Here is a 19630-nt window from a genome sequence, read left to right as displayed (position 1 = left end):
TGGCGGTCTTTAACCGATAATGTGAGCCTGAGCGTCGGAGTACAACAGTACTCACTTAGCAGGGCTCTATGTTGCATGGTCAGTGTTAAACATGGCCTCCACGTAACATTTACTGCTGGTTCATGGCCCAGAGCCTGCTTTTGATCTTGCTTGTAGCATGACTGTGCAGCTTTGGTGGAAGATGGGTTAATACTTAATTCTTAGTTTGGCAGACATAAAACTTTAGTGCCCATTCATGGCTGAAATAATGCCCTATGTCAGTCAGTAGTACTGCATATTTCCATCTAAGGTGTAACAAGCTAAAAGTAATTCACCCTAATCAGAATTTAAGCTCTTAAAGTGTTCATTTGTATGGAGCAGTTTTACATTTCTGGCCATTTTGAAGGTTTTTCTGCATCAGAAGGATCGCAAGCACCCTCTGGCATGGCCATATTTTTGAATAAATTCTTTAAAATAGTTTCAACGTGTAGTGAAACAGCCCTCAGCAGGGGAGGATTATTTGCAAACACGCTCCTTTATGCTACATTAGTGCTCCTTGCATACACCTGATGAACTGGAGATTGAGGGACTGATTTCTAGAGTTAAGGCGTTGGCGCTTCCTATTTGCTAATGCGTTTATCTTCGTGTATGAGTGACCTGAATATTTGTTTTTTTCAAACTGTCGTTAAAAGCCTGCAAAACATGTCAACGGCTCTTTCTCCAGGTGTTTCCTTGTTAAATGTGAAGATACAAGCAGCTGCAGTTTACCGGCACAGTGACATCTGATCCAATATGTATGGCTCCTGTGCACCAGCTGTACCCTTGAGAAAACAGTATTACATCATCCAAATGTGCAGGATAATTGTACATTAAGCAGTGAATTATCTCCACATAAATCAGGGGTGTCAAACATAAGGCCTGGGTGCCAGAATTGACCCAACACCAATCCGCCTCACTGGACGGCTATGGAAAATGTGAAGGAGGGCATACATTTTGAACTTTTATCTGTATTTTGTAACTGTTTTACAGCTTTTCCTACTGATAAAGACCTCCCTCATGCCTATTCATATTACACCAAAGTAATTAAGTTATAGATAAACAATTAAATGACAGAAAAGTTCTTGTTTTTTCACTGTCTACTATAGAAAAGTTTGCTGTTTACAATGGGTCCACAGTAAAAAAAAAAAAAAAAAAAAACAGGACATTTTCCATGAATTAACAAAACTTTGTGTTTTGCAATTACAGGGCAGTCTGGACAATGAGCTACCAGAGCTTGTGCTTTAATTTTACACATGTAAGCCCAAAGAGTGCTGAGAGATTTCCTTCATTTACTGCAGGAGCATTTCTTTATCATGTATCTAATGAGTTTGACATCCCTGACATAGACCATTAGCCTTTATGAGTATTTGGTTAAATTTCCAGTATTTATTTTGGTTGCATATAATGTCTAGTTTACTTTAGCATTTACCACCTTCTTAAAAGAACGTGGTATCAAGTGAAGTGGCCCACAGGGATCAGGGCAAAGCATTAAACCTCAGCCGACTGATTCACATACATGTCAGGGATAAGCTGCACGCAAAGTTGGTTTCCTGAAAAGGCAGGTATACAATTCTGTGACCATAATCCACTCACATTTTAGAGATGCAAAACTAAAGCAAGCAGGGAATTTTTACAGTCCATCACAAGTTTTTCATTATGCTTTTTAAAAGGCTCAAATACATTTTATTTCCCATCAAAGACTAAACAAGTAGCCAAACATTGCAGCAATCATGGGAAACATGACAATGGGAGTGTTATTCACTAATTTTGCCACTAGGGGTCGACTGTTTAACATCTGAAAGACTGGGACTTTTACCCATGTGTGTTACTATTGAAGACAGATCTCTGTTTATGCTGACAGATGTGCACCTCGAACCATTTCATAATACAGAGGAAATACTTTGTGCTGCAAATAAAAGATTCAAACTGGTATGTAACCGAGTAAGAGATCTGAAAAAAAAACAAAAAAAAAACAATTTAAGGTCCCATTAATATATACCCAGCTCTTTTTGTGAGATCAGTAACTGATAAAAACAAATTGGTTGTTTTATGTCAAAGATGGTGGTGGATTACATATTTTTTCATTAAACCCCAGACATGTGTAGCTAAACTCACCCGTAACCTTTCCACAGGAGATATTTTTGTCTGCCTGGACTGTTTTATAGTTGCAAAAGCAGCATGACGCACCAAGTTTGAGCTGAGCCCAGGACAGGCTGAACCAATTACTTGGGCCTTGACAACGTGTCCAACACCAACATCCAGGCTAAAAATTCCAGTCCAGAAGGAAAAACCCGGTGTCCACTGGCTGTTATAACTATAATTTTCTGAGCTGACATTGTCACAGGCTCTAAATTTACTGCCGATACTCTTTTCAGCTGTTTGTGGCAAAGGAATGATCTTTGTCAAAACAGTCATTTTGGTCATTTCATGGAATTTGTTGGCTTCTGCAAATTTTTGAAGTTTGAATTTGCGTCATACACAAAACACCTTCTGCATGTTAATTACAGTTTGGTGAAGCTGTGACCGGAACAAATAAATACCTGCTCTGACACTAAAATAAAAGGTTTTTCGAGTTCATCAGTAGGTTTTTGTATTGATGTAGCCAACTTGCTGTAAAATAAACACCTAAATTTGTCCGTGCATGAGAAAATCTGTGTATACACAATAAATATGTGAGAAACAAAGCCATACAGGGACACAGAAGGACCCGATTCAAATGAATGGGAATGAGGAATGATGAGTGGGATAAGAGAGAGGGCTGGAAAAAAAAGGGTGGGGGTGGGGGGGTGGATCTGCTAGAATGACGCTCAGACGCACCGAAACATTAATTTTAGTTACTCAACAACAGTGAAGCTGGGGACGGCATGTCTCCATCCTCGAGAAAAGAACTGGAAGACTTTTCACATGAAAACTTGGGAGGATGCCTCGTCTTGTGTTTTTAATCTTCGGACTGAATCATTCTGCAGACGAGGAGATGTTCCTTTCTAGCTTGGGTAATGGAAAACAAAAATATTTGCTTGATAGTGTATTTGTGTTGAGAAGGGGCTGAGAAGGGGGGAGAGACAAGGACATGACGAGGCTTCTGTGGCAGTTTACAGATGGCTTTCAGTGTATGGCACTGTGTATGAGAAAGTTTACATAGTATCAGTATCGGTTTTAGAATTTGCTTGCTTTAGCTTTAAAAGCAGCTTTTTGATTTAACAGGGAGGTGTGGGCAGGTGAAAGTCATCTGGCAGAGAGAAAGATAAGAGCTGAGTCCAGCTGGCTTTGTGAATGGACACTTTTATGTATGTGTATGTGTGTGTGCGTGTGAGATCAGGCTGCCTTTGGTGAAATAACAGGATGATGAGGTATTTTTCCAGCATAGCATCACATGCGAGGTGCACATGTGCCTGAGTGAGTATAACTTTAAAAACTTCTAGCATTTTCTTGCGACAGATGAAAATAACTTGTTTATATGTAAATAATTATGTGATGACTACAAACATACTGATAAGCTGAAAGAGACAGGTGTATAGATGTCACACAGGAAACAGTCCATCGGTTTGGTTGGCAACTCAGAGGACTTTATTTTGATGGAAATTTCTCCAGTTTCTCTTCTCTCGTTGGTCTGGGCTTGGGGCTTTTTCTAAGCATCATTTGATCATCATTTGATCAACTCACATCACATCATATGATGTGAGTTAGTACTTTCTTCTCAGTGTGACGTTTGTTTCTGTTTACTAGAATGAGAAGGCAATCAGGAGATTTGAATGGCATTCATGCGTATGTATTGTTGCTGTAAAGGTTTTATATTTTCCCTTACAAAAATGAGGCTCCGTGCATCCCATAACTCTGCAACAACTCTGCAACTCTGATCACCCCTCCTTTAAGGATAGTCTTTCCTGTCCTGAGCTGAGCCTCTCTAACCCCTCAACATGTGGCATCAGAATAATTACTGGTTGCGTTTAGGTTAAGGTTTACTAAAAGGAAATGTTTTGTTTTGACCCATCAGTGTTAGTGGAAGGGGTAGGATTTATGCTTGGTCTGCGAGGAAGTACAGACCGAAACCTTCAATTTAAGGCAATGAAATCCATGCTGTGTGTAAGCTGTTTCTCATCAGCCTCCAGCACAGCCTGAGTGAATGCTGAGTGACCGAGCCCCCACGTTCATAATTGTTGCCATCTTCCGTTCTTTCCACCTGCAGTCTAATGTCATCCTGCAGAGACCAGCAGACATCTGCTTCACAGTTTTTAACAGTGTGTAACTGCAGGGTTCACAAGCTGAATGAGCCAAACCTCCTACCAGACAAACAATTCAGGATCTGTGGGAAATCACAGACTCACAGTGCAGCTGATAAATATTCCACTTGCTGTGAACTTTTATGATCATCCCATAGTGCTCACAACCTGGCTGAGGCATTGCTGCAGTCAGTTCAGAAAGACTGAAAAGCTGAAGTTGCTATGCCTGCCTAGAGTTCTGCACACATGCAAGCTGCTTTGCAACCCCCATCCCCCAGCTCCTCTTTACCTGCTGTGTCTGAATTAATTTATATACTTTTCAGTATGAGAACTACATTGTTTTGTTTTTGTTTTTTTCTCTATTCAGTCTCTCTTTTCATAATTATTGCCATCTTCCCGGTAGTCCTCCTTGACTAAAGTAATATATCAATATCCAATATGACATATGGGGTGGCTCTGGCTCAGGTGGAAGAGTGGGTGATCTATCAATCGGAAGGTTGGTGGCTCAATCTCTGGCCACTCTGGTGCCAAAACATCCTTGAGCAAGAGACTGAACCCAGATTTGCCCCTGATGTGTAAGTGGGTGGGTGAATGACACTTGTGGCAGAAAATTCTTTAAATGCTCAAATTTAGTATAAAGGTGGTATTTAAGTACCAGTCCAGTCCATAAAAGAAAAATATTAGTGTGCAAACTCCTTGTCAGAGTTTATCCTTATATTTGATGGCCTGTTAGATAACACCATTTACCATTTATCTTTGCATTTTGGTACATAATAAGGACTGCACTGTATTTAATAATCACTTCCATCTGCTTCTTGACATAGATGGACAGCTATAATGGGATTCACTTGGAATCATCATTTAAAGGTCATTCAGTAAACTTTCTTCTCGTCAGCTGTAACCTCCACATCATCACCGAGGATGACTGACTCAGAACATCAACCTTCTCTGCAGACTTCTGCAATCTCCAGTCCATCGGGTTACTAAGCTGCCTCTGTTTGTTTGTTTTGATTTTCCTCAGTGAGTCATCATCTGCTTCACTTCCTCCCTCTACTCTCTGGCCAGCGACCATGGGAAAAGCCTTGAGAGATCAATAGTGGAGCCTTTCTCCCACTCTCTTCTACTCTCACTGTGTTTGTCTGTAAGCCAAATAGTTCCTGTGGGATGTCTGAAAAGATGCTCACATGTGTTCACTCGCTTCCTGTGGAACTTTGTATCGCTCTGCTTCATCGTTACACAGTAGATGCATTGTAATCCACTGTAGTCTATTTAGTTAGCATTATCATAAAGTGTTGTTCAACAGGTTTTCAGAATGGAAACACTTCTTTTGCAGTTTGTTACATCAGCGGCGCAGAGCTCAGAGCAGGAAGTCAGAGGACACAAGGTCCTTTCCATCGCCACCTCCTACACTATGTTATTTCCTGCATGAATCGGGCTGTTAACACCTGCTTAACCCATAGAAACTTTTAAGGAGTCTGCCCCGCCTTCTCTGATGCTCTGGTGCTGCAGCCCATCTGAACTTTCATTTAATGGAAAGCTTGTTAAGAGCCCGTACATTTAAATGACTCTCTCAGCAGGATGTGAACTCTATGCCTCACTAATCCTGAAGTGTTTTGAAACTGGATGTTAGAATGAAGTTATTTACGCATACTTGCCAAAAAATGAAAAGGGAATGAATATGTAGGAATTAGGAGCATGCTTTGGAGGGCACTGCTGATGCCTCGTTCTCCTCTACTGTTTGTAACTCTAATGGGATGTAATTCTGCACCGGGATGGGGAGGAGAAGGGGCTGGGAGGAGGGAAATAGCAGAGGAACTCAGAGAGTAAATGAAAAAAGCAAGGAGCAAGACATACACAATAATGTGGACACTGCTCTGTGTACTAATAATTGTCAGGCAAACCCATGGACCTAGCTGCTGTCTGGACTCAGCAAGAGTAAAGAGATGGTAAGCGCTGCCTGTCAGTCGGTGAAGTAAGTAAACACTTGGCTGCTTTTGCCAACATGGTTGTGCTAATATTTTATCTTTTTCTTTATATATAACTCCAAGTGTTTTTATTTTTTATATATATATATATATATATTATTGACCATTTCAGCTGTTAGATTTTCTGTCTTCCTTTGATTTTTCATTGTTCACTCCCAGCCAAAGTAATTTCTCTTTAAAAGTGGCAGCCCGGGCTGTGTGGCAGGCAGTGTCTATTTTCAGAAGCCCGTGGCAGCTCTGAAGGGCATAACTGCCTCCATAATGACAGGTTACTATGCAAGGCCCTGCATTTGCAAGCATTAAAACTGTTCTCTGGCCTGGGTGTGTACGTTAAATCACTGAGGCTTTTCAGAGCATGAGCATATGGGAGTGTGTGTGTGTGTGTGTGTGTGTGTATGTGTGAGTCAGGCAGACAGAGGCACATTAGCCTGCCCACTCTCCTGTCCTGTGTCTGAATGCGTGGCTCAAAGAGGCCCAGTGTTGACAGCCAGTGGGCTGACAGCAGAGGCGTGAGGGGTCCAGTGTCAGTGCTGAACAGAGGGGATGGTCTGTTCTTCGTGTCACTGGGTCCTCTGAGACTCACACACTGGGCGTGATTGTCAGATGTGTGCGGTTTTGCCCAGCAGCCTTGTCTGGAGTGACATCAGACGCAGACTGAACGCCCTGTTGTGTCAAACACCATGAACTAAACTTGGAGGATGGCAGCAGTGGATATTTTTAAAAAAAACATGTTTTAATTTATCAGTGATGACAACAAAGAGTGACAAAGAGCTCAGGCATTTGTGTTAATACGTCTGTGTGTGAATGACATAACTTCCACACACTTGTGAGGAAAAACACGATATGTAGCAAGCACCGCAAGACATGTCACTGAGTTTGAAATGAATCATTCAAACAAACTGGCGCTGGTGGCATAGAGCTCTACTTTGAAATGTAAACTAACATTACATGACACACAGCAGCCTTTCATCCTTGGTAGACACAACGGACACCAGATAGTAAGGTAGTTGCGTCTACTCCAGTTTTGCTCGGGATACCAAGAAGGTAAACAAGTGATAGTGAAGGATGTGGATGGCAGCTTTTAGCAGAAAAATGAGTGGGTCATCCGGGCTGCCTACGTATCCATGCGTGTGTGTTTGCTTGAGTCATGTCTAGTCCTCGTGGCTTGTTGTTTTACTCTTGTCTGATTTGAGGAAGATGAGCAGACAGCTGGCTCTAATCTGTAGCATGTGTCTGCAGACATGGACTGTTTGTTTCTAAGATCTCAGTGACTCACCACAGTCAGAGGAAGAAGTCATCTGACCCCTGATGTATGAAGCACCTGCAGAGCCAGCTCACATCTCCTGCTATATATCCAAAGCACAGTTGTGATGTTCACATAAAATCTGTGGTTACTATTGTTGTGTTTGTTGTATTCATTCTCTAACATGCCAATTTTTTAAAAAGCTGAAGCATAAATCAATAGCAGCTTTCTTGATGGATCGCTCTGTCTTTAGCTCTTGAGAAACAATTACTCTGTACAACGGTTTGGTCACATGGGCTTGTAACTGGGGCAGAAGGGTTTCTATGGAAAGCACTGTTCCCATTGTAGTACAGCTGTAGTAGCAGTATTCCCAGCACGCCCATTCATGCCCTGCCACTCTATCTCTGTGCTTCAGGACCTTCATGAGTCAGATAACTCTGACAGTCCAGCCGATATGGACCGCGTGAGCAGGAATAAAGCGGAGCATGGGCGACAAACGCACCAGGTCTTACAGGTGAGGCAATTTCTACCTGCGGTGTCACTGACTATTTATAGTAGACACAACTGGGATGTTAAATCAAGTGTAACTCATGTTACTAGCAGCATCTGTTATACATCGACTTTATTTGGCACAGCTGAGAGGTGTAGGAGTTTAAAAGCAAGAGCTTAGCAGTAATATTAGCTTTAAGAGTGGGCACAGCTCTCTTTACAGCACAAGGTTAATTCTACAGATTCTAAATGCAGTAATGTAGGTGTGCTCTGACTTCACTCACTATCATTCATCATTCATAATTTCTTTCATTAAAATCTCAGTGTGTTCCAGCTGCAGCGACACATCTGGGTTGTACAGAGTTTTATTTCAATGATCACAAAATGTAGTTCTTCAATAACTATAAGCATGTTATGGCGATTATACTAATGTTATGTACAACACATAACATTAGTAAATCTTACTGGGTGAGGCCTGTAGTACAGTTTAGCTCAGGCAAACAGGCTTAATTACATGCTGTATATTATGTTATGATATGCTGTTTACTTCATGCATTCAATTTGTGTTTCCAGATGTGTAAAATGGATCCTAATGCTGTGTAAAAATAAATATGATGGTGTTTTATTGTATGATTTTGTTTTAACAGAGCACTCCTTTGGACCTGATTGAAACAGGCAAGTCCCTCAAAGTCCAGGCAGAGCGCCCCCACCTGGTTAGCCTGGGAAGTGGACGCTTGAGCACAGCCATCACTTTACTACCACTGCTGGAAGGTGACGACCCGTGTGTGTGTGTGTGTGTGTGTGTGTGTGTGTGTGTGTGTGTGTGTGTGTGTGTGTGTGTGTTTGGTCCATGGTTAGATTCTTAAGTGGAGGATGGTAAATCATAAAAGGCAGTTTGCATACATCTCTTGAAGAGCAACTGTGGTCTACTGTATGTTACGGTTAGCAGCACAGACACATCCATAAGTAGAACTGCCCACAGTAAGGCAATTGTTCTCTAATAAGTAAGTGGCACAGTATGTCAAGAGTGATGAAGTGACAGAGACTGATGACACATTAACTTCTAACCGTCTTCTAACTCATACGGAGCCACAGTTGCAAATGTTGTCTGTGATGTTCTTGCACCATTTGTCTTTGTCTTCCCCTGAGCCTTAACATTTCAGAGGGTGAGAGAGGAGAGGCTGTGTCACCCCAGAGAAAAGAGGGGAATTTGTAAGAATAGTATGTGTTTGTATCATGCTAGAGTATATTTCCTGCATGCACAGACAGAATGTAACTCATAACCTAAATACAACAACAGTAAGGGCAGCAGATGGATGCATTAATTCCCACTGATGAGATCCCTGTTAGCTGTCAGACTAAACACACCTCTTGAGACTTACACCTGTTGTTTAACATGAGTTCATAAGCTGGTTCCTTTTGTGACTCCACTCACATCATTACTGGCTTTGAACTGCAGGTCTAAGAATATTTTAAGAGAGTAGTCAGGACCACACTCTCCAAAAATTGACAGATTTTTTTTCTTTCTTCATGTTGCAGGAAAAACCACACTGGGAAGTGAGGGGACAGATATCCCCCTGCAGGGCCCCGGCATCACAGCTAAGCACTGCTACATTGAAAACCAGGCAGGCAACATCACCTTGTACCCATGTGGGAACCAGTGTTCAGTAGACGGCCTTCGCATCACCAAACCCTGTCGGCTTACTCAAGGTAGCACCATCACAGTAACTGGACAAATATGATTGCTGGTATGAAAGACTGCTTCCTGTGACTTGTATATAAGTTTCTTCAAAATTTTACCATCAAAATGTAAAGCAATCATGGCAACTGATTGAGCAGGGCAGTGATTGTATTGGTCATATTGGGACTATCCAAATATATTAGTGAGTATATTCTAAAAACTTGCTTTTGCTGACCTGCAATACAAAACTGGGTAAAATAGAAAACTGTTAAGTGTCAGATGTCTAAATTAAGGCTAAATTGATTAAAAAAAAACAAAACAACATGGTCAGGTGTCATGATGACAAAACAGTTCCATGCCCTTCCAGTAACATGCATAGTTGCCATAAAAAAAAAAAAAAAACAGAGAGCGAGACATTAATGTTCCGCCCCCCTTCAGTCCCCTCTCTATGGGACCCAAGCCAGCAGCTACACCAAAATGTCATTTGAAGCCAGTGTGTGTGGAGGCAGCAGCTGCTGAACAAGAATACTTCAGGCTTTGGACAATCATGAAACTCTGAAAAAGACGAGAACTCATGAATGGAGGAAACTGCTTCATTTATACATTATAAGGATCAGTGCTGCAGGTCTGTGGATTCTGAAGGATCAGCTACGTGTTAAACTTCATGTGGAATATCAATGCAAAACTTCAGCGTGTGATCCACATGAAGTATATCAGGAATCACGACGAGGAGCTGATTTCACTTACTGGTTAATTACATGTAAGGTTGTAGATTTATTGTGACATGACTGACACTGACACTTCTACGTGGACAGTGAATAAAGTTTTCTATGTGCACGGTCTTCTCTCCTGGCAGGCTGCATGCTGTGCTTCGGTCAGTCGGCCTTTTTCCGTTTCAACCATCCTGAAGAGGCTCAGAGGATGAAGAGCATGCTACCCGAGGGGAGCCGCGGGCTGAGCGCCACAAAAACTCCTGGTAAAGGCCCTGTTTTAATGATTATTAAATGCAATAAAACAATGTAACACCACACTGAACGTTTCCTGTGATCCAAATACAATCTTGTTGCGACAACTGCGTGTACGAGCACCTCGGCAGCTATTCTGGGCAGAGCAAATGCCGTGGGCACACACACCAATTTGGATTCCTAATTTTCTGCTGTAAGAATTTCTGTTAATGTTGAACAGGTGCCGTACAATTTGATGGCAATTACCAGGCAGGATATCTGAATGACATTTAGTGATCAAACTTTAGATAATTGGCTTTTTAAAATATCCACAGATCAAGGGTTAGATCCTTGATAACAAGGAGTATCTACAACAAGTATCTCTGACTGAGATACTTGTTGTAGAAGTCAAAAGGTTAAAGATTTTCAGCCACATTTGTCTTGAAGTTTGACTGAAATATTATTATCCTTGACAGGATGCAGAAATAGCTTGTTCAGAGCTAATTATCTGTGGCCTACATAGTGATCTACTCCACTTAAATCTGTGATTCTCGCTCAGTGTGTGACCTCGTTGTGTAAAAGATTATTGTAATCTTTTCTTGTTTTTAATATGTCAGCTTTTGCAGTTGCTTCTGTGTAATTATTATTGTAATGTAATTATTCTGGCCCACCGCCTACTGTAACTGCTGCCCTGTGCTCTCAGTGATATTTAGAATCTATTCTCCTCTGACCTTACTGCTTTGGTTGTCAGTGCCTGAACAGTAAGAGCCACCACACCCTGCCCACTGTGTATGGTTCACTCTTTCCTGACCAAGCCCTGATTTCATCTGCTCTGAATGAGGTACATGGCTGCAGATTTATATTTAGCTGGTTCAGATTCCTGCAGGATTATGGCACAACTAAGGAGCATCCTGACCACTGGTTCATACAGGAACCTATGGGCTCCAAGACATGTATCACTATTTAGCCACTGAGGCACTATGTATGAATGTGTGTGCAAAAACATGTTCAGGCATGGCGTGTTTTTCCTTGTATGGACTGATCCTCTATGCCCTGCAGCTGACCTGAGGCATGGTGGAGGTCAAAAGGACAAAGATGACACATTGGGTGTTTGTTTATGTATATTTGCTCAACTGTCTTCTTCCTTTATTCAGCAGGAATGCTCATGCACAAGTGTTTCTGTTTTCCCCTCTGCAGACCCCCATAAGACTCTGAATGGGAACCATGACTCCAAAATTAACAACATGGCAAAAACCCTGCAGGACTCTTTGGTGCTCAAGACTTCATCATCGTCATTGTCAGGGATTGGTAAACAGCCTGTTCCCCCAGAGATGCTAAATGGAAGCAGCAGCTCCAAAATAGATATCTCCATTTATGAGAACAGCAGCAGCTTCTTGAGCCAGAACCTTGATGGCCATCCAGTACCTGCCCAGTCAGCTCATACCAATCACACCCCTGTCCCGCATCCACGGACCTCACTCTCTGTGGCTGCAAGTGGTACCAGTGGAGATTTGGAGAGTCCAAAGCCTCTAAGAAACATGAGGACAGAGGCATCGTGCCCCACACCATATATCAGGGGGTCAGGACAGAGCACAGAAAACTTAAGCCAAAGTCACAAACCACCATCCCTCAAGTTTTCCCCAAAGGCTCCATCCAGCCCTCAATTAAGAGTTTCCTCCCTACAGAAGAGATCCCAAAGCCCCTTGCGCGAGCAGGGTCAGTATCTCTCCCATGTAGACGTACCTCAAAGGCTCATTAATCCAGACCCATCTGGGTCCAGCAGCCTTAGAGAACTTCCTCCGCTCAGCCCTCACATGTCCTGCAGAGGGACATCAGGATCGCAGGGTTCGTCTCTCCCCTTTACCTCACAAGGCTTCACTGCTAAACCCATCCCAGAGAGCCCCCAGGGCAACCGGAAACCCACAACTCCTTCAAAAGCAGAAGTCATGAGGGCACAATATGCCCAGAGTCCATCACCACTCCCTGGAATGGAGAAGGAGCAAGGAAGCAGGCAGTTAAGGCCTGCCCCGGGAAATGCCACCATCTCAGGCTTAGGCTCTGTGTCTGGTATGTCTCCTCTCACTAGCCCTCAAAGCCTAAGAAAGACCTCTTGTGTGACTGTGAAGGGATCATCGAGCAAGGAACCAAATCTTTCAAAACCATATACACGGGAACGCAAAAACAGCATCTCTGAGATCAGTGACAATGAGGACGAGCTGCTTGAATATCATCGATGGCAGAGAGAGGAGAGGCTGCGTGAGCAGGAAATGGAGAAACTGGTAAGTGATCAGCTGTAAAAACACCAACAGTGGTTTGTGGTTTTGGAAACAAGTATAAGTCCAGCACTCACTCTCTTTTCAGCTGGGTTTAAAGCTTGCTAGATTGTGGAAAGGAAATAAGCTTATTTGCTTATGAGCTGGGGACTTTATTTTCCACAGTGTGAGAAGAGATCTTTAGCTTCACTACACAGCATTTAAAACAACACAGGACTGTGAATAAAGACTAACACTACAGGGCAGACAGACAGTATGATTTTAAAGGACATAAACACAGTTAAGGGGAGAAGGCACTGCTGGCATACTGTAGCAGACTCCATGTCTGCTTTCACATGTCTTTTCTAAATCCTCTGGCATACTTCCAGTAGCTCATCTCCTCTGAGCATTACTGGAATCGTCAGCCCATGTGGCCCGAGTGACACGGGGTGAACATTCTTCCAGAAGTGTTGGGGTCCAAAGCGGAGGGCGTGCCCGCTTATTGCTCAACGCTATATTTACTGAAAGGATGAACAGATTTTCCATTCAAAACTGTCTGCACTCGACTCAAGGTTCTTTTCTATTCGTACCCACACTCGATCATAGATCGCATACATACTCATAATCCATCTTCAGGTAAAGCCCTCACACCCACTCCCCACTACCCAACCCCCCCCCATACTTCAGCCCCACCTCATCCTGCCGGCTTAGTGACAGCTGAAGTGACCACAGTGGCGGCTGGTCGCTGCTTGGCCTTCATGTCCACAGACTATTTAAGGACCCAAAGGGTTTCTGGTAACAAATAAAATAGTTACTGAGCTACTCTAGCCTTGTGTTGAGTCACCTGATTGCGTAGACAATGTCATCCACTACCCAAGCAGTTAGAGAACAGATATTTCTTGGCCCAAGGATGTATTGCTAAGCGTTTTTGCTTCTAATCTATATTTGAATTTTATTCCACTACCTGCCTTTAGTTTTGCAGGTGCTAAAAGCAGTATCATTTGCTGTCCTGTCAAACGCCTTCATACACAGAGGTATAACTATGAAATTGGCTATAGGTTTACAGTGATCTCTTCAATCTGCTGTGTTGATGAAACTCTTTATGATAATTTGTGCAATTGAGTATTGGCACACATATAGTACTCATGGATACTGACTCAACCAACCACTGTGCTAATATAATATTTACTAATTATTATAAATTCAAGTAATAAACATGTAGCGGTCAATTGAATTACAACAAGGAAATGCAGGGCTCCTATTAAAGGTGATGTGATGCCTTGAGGCGACAGTTTGTTGTGATTTGGCGCTATATAAATAAAATTGAATTGAATTGAATTGAATGTTTTGCAAAACAGCCTCAGTTCTTAACTGTAAGCCAGAAAAGGAGACGTTTAGCTCATTGGCTCATTGGCATAAAGAGCAGAGTTGGATGAAAAGTAAACCAGGCTTTGATCAGAGGCTGAAAAGATTTTTGGCGTAATTTGGCAGAAAGGCTTGTCAAAAGTACCTTAAATGTAAAACTTGGCTTATAAAGAGTGAGAAGTTAACTAATGAGCTGTAGCGGGTTCTAGTAGGCAGTTTCTTTTCCTTTTACACACATTTATTTTAGCATTGGTCTGAGTGGTTATGTGGTGGTTAGCAATGGCGCTTCACAGCAGGAGGTTCTGGGTTCAAACCTGCCTGGAAACTTTCTCTGTGAAGCTTCTCCCTGTATCCATGCCTGAGTGGGTCTCTATTTCCCCACACAGACTTGATTCATTAGTGAAATGGTACAAACAAATAAAATGACTGGTATGCAGGGAGCCATTTTCAAGTCAAATAAGCTCTTGTTTTTTAGTATCACAGTCTTGGATTAAGCCCTCAAAAACATAAATTGCACACCTGCTGAGACAGACAAAGAGAGGATTTCCTCTCAGTAAAATACAATCCTATTTTTGGCTCGCCACACTCTTGGCACAGTTGGCACAGATGCAGAACCCACCTATGCTTGTACTTTAAAAAAAAAAAAACTGTCTGCAGGCTCTTAGGAAAAGCAAAAGGCATTGTCAGAAAGGAAGGGATGCAATAGAGAGGTTAATTTTAGAACCACTTCCACTGTGAAGAGGTCACAGAGTATTTTTGAGTGAGCTGAAGTTAAGTGAGAAAGTTTCTTTTATAAGATATGAAATTCACTTATTTGCTTTATTACCCATTAAGAGTAAATAAAAGAAAAAGAAGGTTGATACCACTCATACAGTCATAGATCCATAATTCATCACAATATCTGTGCTCCATGAGACAATATTTGGGAGGTATTAAAATCATTTGCATTGTGTCATTTAAACTAATTTATTGATGGTGTCTTCTGATGTACACACAGGGTGAAACAAAGAAAGAATTAATGTTAAATATTCAACTTAAAACCTATTTTACTGCCATATAGCAGTAAAATAACATATAGCTTTAAATATCTACTGTTGCAATCTACTGAACCATTTTATGGTACAGATTCACTTTATATCCATATACTTATGGCTTTTTCCTAATCTGCTAATAATTATGAATCACGCAGTTTTGATAGTACTGCTTCTTTCCCTCAAATATTGCAACAACAGAAGTGGTGGTTGTGTAATTGGCTGAGTATTTTATATATCAGACAAACTGAGAGTGCAGGAAGAAGCGCATCAGACACAATTGTTCCTCGTTTTGCTCGACTCCTCACTGGAATGATGATTACACAGTCTATGCTATTTTGGTTTTAAAGCAAACATGCCATTGTCTGCTGTAATGACAGACACTATGCCAAAAGGTCGAACCAAGTGACATGATGCAATAGATGAAAACTATGTTTCTAAAAAAAAGTGCAACATCTAAAGAAATACATGCATCCAGCAAACACAGCTTTCCAGTATCTTGCATTTTTGTTGTTTTTCAGTTACTTCAGATTGTGTTTTCATAAACAACCCAAGCAGCTCAGGAAGGTTTTACTATGAAGCCCCCCTCCTGAGAGACAGACAGCATCAGACTCAGCCCCGCTGCTATCAGGTTACAGTTGTCCTGTGCCAGCGGCAGAGGGGCAGCTGCCTAAATGGGACAATGTCACTCAAGGACACTTGAATCTACAGTGTGGTGGTCTCTAATATCAGATGGCATGCTTATATTTTGCATCTCTTCTATAGGAGCGACAGAGATTGGAGACCATCCTGAACTTGTGCGCAGAGTATAACCATGAGGATGGTTCTGTGGAGCTGGTGAGGAGTGGCCTGCTGGGTGCTGCTAGAGGACTTTGCTCAGACTTGGGAGGTGGGATGGCTCTGCCGGGAGACGGTCGACACCAGAGGGTGAGAGAAAATGACGAGGAAATCCAGAGAGAGGAGTCTAGCAGCACAGAGAGCACACATCAAGAGGTAAAATACACATTCATGTATTTATGCCAGCGTTAAACGATGTGCTAGATTTGCATTGTGCTGTTTTTATTAATATATAAATCTGTACTCAGTGTGAAGAGCTGTTAGCTGGACAGCAGCAGATGTACCTGGAGGAGGAGAGGAACAGGATCTTGGCCAGGGTTGATGACTTGAAGCACAGAGTTAGCGAGCTGGAGCAGCAGCTACAAGAGACCAAACATGAGGTCAACAGACACACACAGTCAGTTACGATGAAATATTTCATCTTTCATCTTATATCACCTCACCAATGCAGCGAGAGGAGTAAAAGCTCTTTCAAGTATTTATTTAACTTGACAGCAGTTGCTGGCTCGCAGACTCTGACTCCATATTTGTCTACAGGTGGAGATGGAGCAAGCCCTGCTGCAAGCGGAGAGGCGGGCAGAGCAGGAGCAGGTGGAGGCTGAAAATGAAATGATCTCCCAGTTACAGCTCAAACTCAGCCAGATGGACAAGGCCACCCAGAAGGAGAAGGACAAGGTGGGCAGAAATCCTGCTTGTTGGCCAGTAGGCGTTGGTTTTACATGTACAAACTGCAAGTGAATGACATGTTCTTAAACATCTGCATCTGAAGCCATGAAGCTTACTCATTCCTGAATGTGCAAATATTCTGGATACACAGTACATACGTATAGACAATCTTCTCAACTGACTTGCACTGCTTATGTCAAAAACAGAAGACACAACCTGTCCTTTTTCTCAAATGTGCAACACGTCTGTTTAAAAAAAAGAGTAAAAGAGCAACCTGAAGTCTTGCTGAGTGTGATCAAAACTACAAAAAAAAAAAAATAATTAAAATAACATAAAGATGTGCATAAACCATTTTAATTGCTTCCACTTTAATAACTGTGTTAAACATTGCAATCCCTAACATCTCTACTTGACCTAACGCCTGTGCTTCCCCTTGAACTTCTTTAACTGCCTTGGTTGCCAGTCAGCCTTAAAGCTCAACTGCATGAATATGAGTTACTCGTGATTTTATTTATCTTTCTGGTGTGATATGTGTGTCTGAATGCGGGCACAATTGTGTGCACGTGTGTGTTTCTGTGTGTTTTTAGGGGAGGGCTAATGTGTCGGCTGAGCGGAAGGCCCTGGAAAAGCAGAGGAATGAGTACAATGAGCTGAAGAGGCAGTTTGATAAGTGCCCCTTGTCTCTAAGGGAACAGTTACAGGAGCAGCTCAGCAGGGTCAGTGTTCTCACGCAGCCCACAGGCTGGCAACAGTGAGTTATAATATACAGAATACTGCAGTACTGCACAGAAACAACACTGACTCTGTCTCGAAGCACTCAGAACTTCTCATAAATCTGCAGTCTGTGCATTTCCTCATTTTCTGCTCTTGTGTTTCGTTACATAAACGAGGTTTATTATGTTAACGCTATCTGTGTGCGTTAATCCACAGCAGGCAACCCATTCGCTCCAGCAGCAGTTTTAGTCTGCTGCTTATGTGCTGCCATTCCCTCATTCTGGATGCTTGACAATGTCATTCTCAATTAGTAATAATTATTAATATTATTAACAGCTTTGCTTTTTAAAAAAAAAAAAAGTTGCTTGCCTTCTAGTAGAAAATGATTTCAATTTGTTCAAGTTCACTTTTAAATCTGTCACAGACTTGAAGTGATATTGTTTTGCCTATGTCACTTTTGTCAATGAATTCTATGAAAAGACCAAAAAAGAAAAAGAGAAAAAGAAAAAGAAAAAACAAGCAACACTGTGTCCATATTTAAATATGACCGTATCTTCTCACCACTCAAAAGAAATTAGAGTTGTGCATGATTAATCAGACATTTAAACTTTGCTACACTTACTGAAATCTGGTTCAATTGTTAATTCATATACATCAGGCTAACAGTTGGATCTGAGATGTTATGCAGCCATCCTTCACTAAACCCAGGCAGCCTAAGGAGCGATCCCAGGGGTCGGCAACCTGTAATCCCGAAAGAGCCATTTGAACCCGGTTTCCACGGAAAACAAAACAGTGAGAGCCGCAAATACTAGCGGAAGCCGGTGACGCATATATTGAGAAACTAAAATAAATAAATAAATAAAATGATTTTATTTTAATATTTCAAGATCACAGTAATGTTCCAATTTAAAACTACAACAAAAACCGAACTGACAAAAATAAAATGCACTTCAATTGGATACTTATAATTTACTTCCGCGAGCCGCACAGAGCCGCAGATTGAGCCTGAATGAGCCGCGGGTTGCCGACCCCTTCGGTTAGACAGATTAGTATGAAACATTTAAGTGCAGGCATATGGACAAGGCTGCTGGTGCTAGCATTACTACCTTTAGCCACACTTAGCAAACCACTGTAACATTGTGTGTGTGTATGTGCAAAAATATGTGTGGTACAACGTTTCAGCAGGATTTAAAGTACAATTAGGTTTTTGAAGAATGTAGTTTAACAGTTCCAAAGGTGAGAAACACATACAGTATTTCTATGACCAGCATCCGCTGGGGACTATTTTCAGCTGTGGATTGATATGTGGCAGCTAGGTTTATTGCTTAAACTGTATGCCAGAGATGCGCGTAGTTCACATAATATTAAACGGCCAGAACTGTTTTGTGAATTCCTGTTTCTGAAGCATTTTGGCCGATGCCATCTTAGATTTTTGAAAGCAGGCGTGAAAGGGTAGCTCGCTGTGAAACCAAAGGACGCTGCATGCCCACCCTTGAGCGACTTGGGTGTCGCAAGGTAGGCACACCTAAAGCTTATTGTTATTTCTGAATCTAATTGGGGCTGCGGTGTATTGGATATGACTTGAAAATGTTTATGGAGGGCATGGATCATGTGAGCAGAAAGGTGGTTTCCCATAGAGCTGCTATACACTGCTCAAAAAAATTAAAGCACTTTTTAATCAGAGTATAGCATCAAGTTAATTAAATTTCTGGGATATTGATCTGGTCAGTTAAGTAGCAGAGGGGGTTGTTAATCAGTTTTGGCTGCTTTGGTGTTAATAAAATTAACAACATGTGCACTAGGGGGGCAACAATAAGATAACCCCCAAAACAGGAATAGTTTTACAGGTGGAGGCCACTGACGTTTTTTCCCCTCTTCATCTTTTCTGTTTTGTTTTTTTTTTCTCAATAGTTTTGCATTGGCTAGAGTCAGTATCACTACTGGTAGCACGAGGTGATACCTGAACCCTACAGAGGTTGCACAGGTAGTCCAATTCCTCCAAGATTGCACATCAATACGTGCCATTGTCAGAATATTTGCTGTGTCTCCCAGCACAGTCTCAAGAGGAAGGAGGAGATTCCAGGAGACAGGCAGTTACTCTAGGAGAGCCGGACAGGACCGTAGAAGGTCCTTAATCCATCAGCAGGACTGGTATCTGCTCCTTTAAGCAAGGAGGAATGGGATG

At 42.0% G+C, this 19630-nt stretch overlaps 1 protein-coding gene across 4 annotated transcripts in view; it reads left to right on the top strand.

Moving 5' to 3' along the window:
- Nucleotides 1–2871: 2871 nt before the first annotated feature.
- Nucleotides 2872–19630, top strand: part of phldb1a (pleckstrin homology-like domain, family B, member 1a) — a 30703-nt gene continuing 13944 nt past the window's right edge. For 2 of the 4 annotated variants that reach the window (XM_030746856.1, XM_030746855.1), the window contains exons 1-10: nt 6138–6210; nt 7882–7980; nt 8603–8726; nt 9495–9665; nt 10493–10612; nt 11778–12859; nt 15994–16221; nt 16314–16445; nt 16603–16740; nt 17319–17447. In XM_030746856.1, coding sequence (XP_030602716.1) covers nt 7921–7980; nt 8603–8726; nt 9495–9665; nt 10493–10612; nt 11778–12859; nt 15994–16221; nt 16314–16445; nt 16603–16740; nt 17319–17447 — 2184 coding nt within the window. In that variant the 5' untranslated portion in view covers nt 6138–6210; nt 7882–7920. Of the gene's footprint in view, nt 3012–6137; nt 6211–7851; nt 7981–8602; nt 8727–9494; nt 9666–10492; nt 10613–11777; nt 12860–15993; nt 16222–16313; nt 16446–16602; nt 16741–17318; nt 17448–19630 lie in introns of those variants that run through there. The other 2 variants (XM_030746854.1, XM_030746853.1) reach the window with 2 other exon arrangements.

The sequence above is a fragment of the Archocentrus centrarchus genome, chromosome 14 (assembly GCF_007364275.1).
Source record: "Archocentrus centrarchus isolate MPI-CPG fArcCen1 chromosome 14, fArcCen1, whole genome shotgun sequence".
In the NCBI taxonomy this organism is placed as follows: domain Eukaryota; kingdom Metazoa; phylum Chordata; class Actinopteri; order Cichliformes; family Cichlidae; genus Archocentrus; species Archocentrus centrarchus.
Note: the sequence above shows the minus strand (reverse complement) of the source record. Positions and strands in the feature narration are given on the sequence as shown.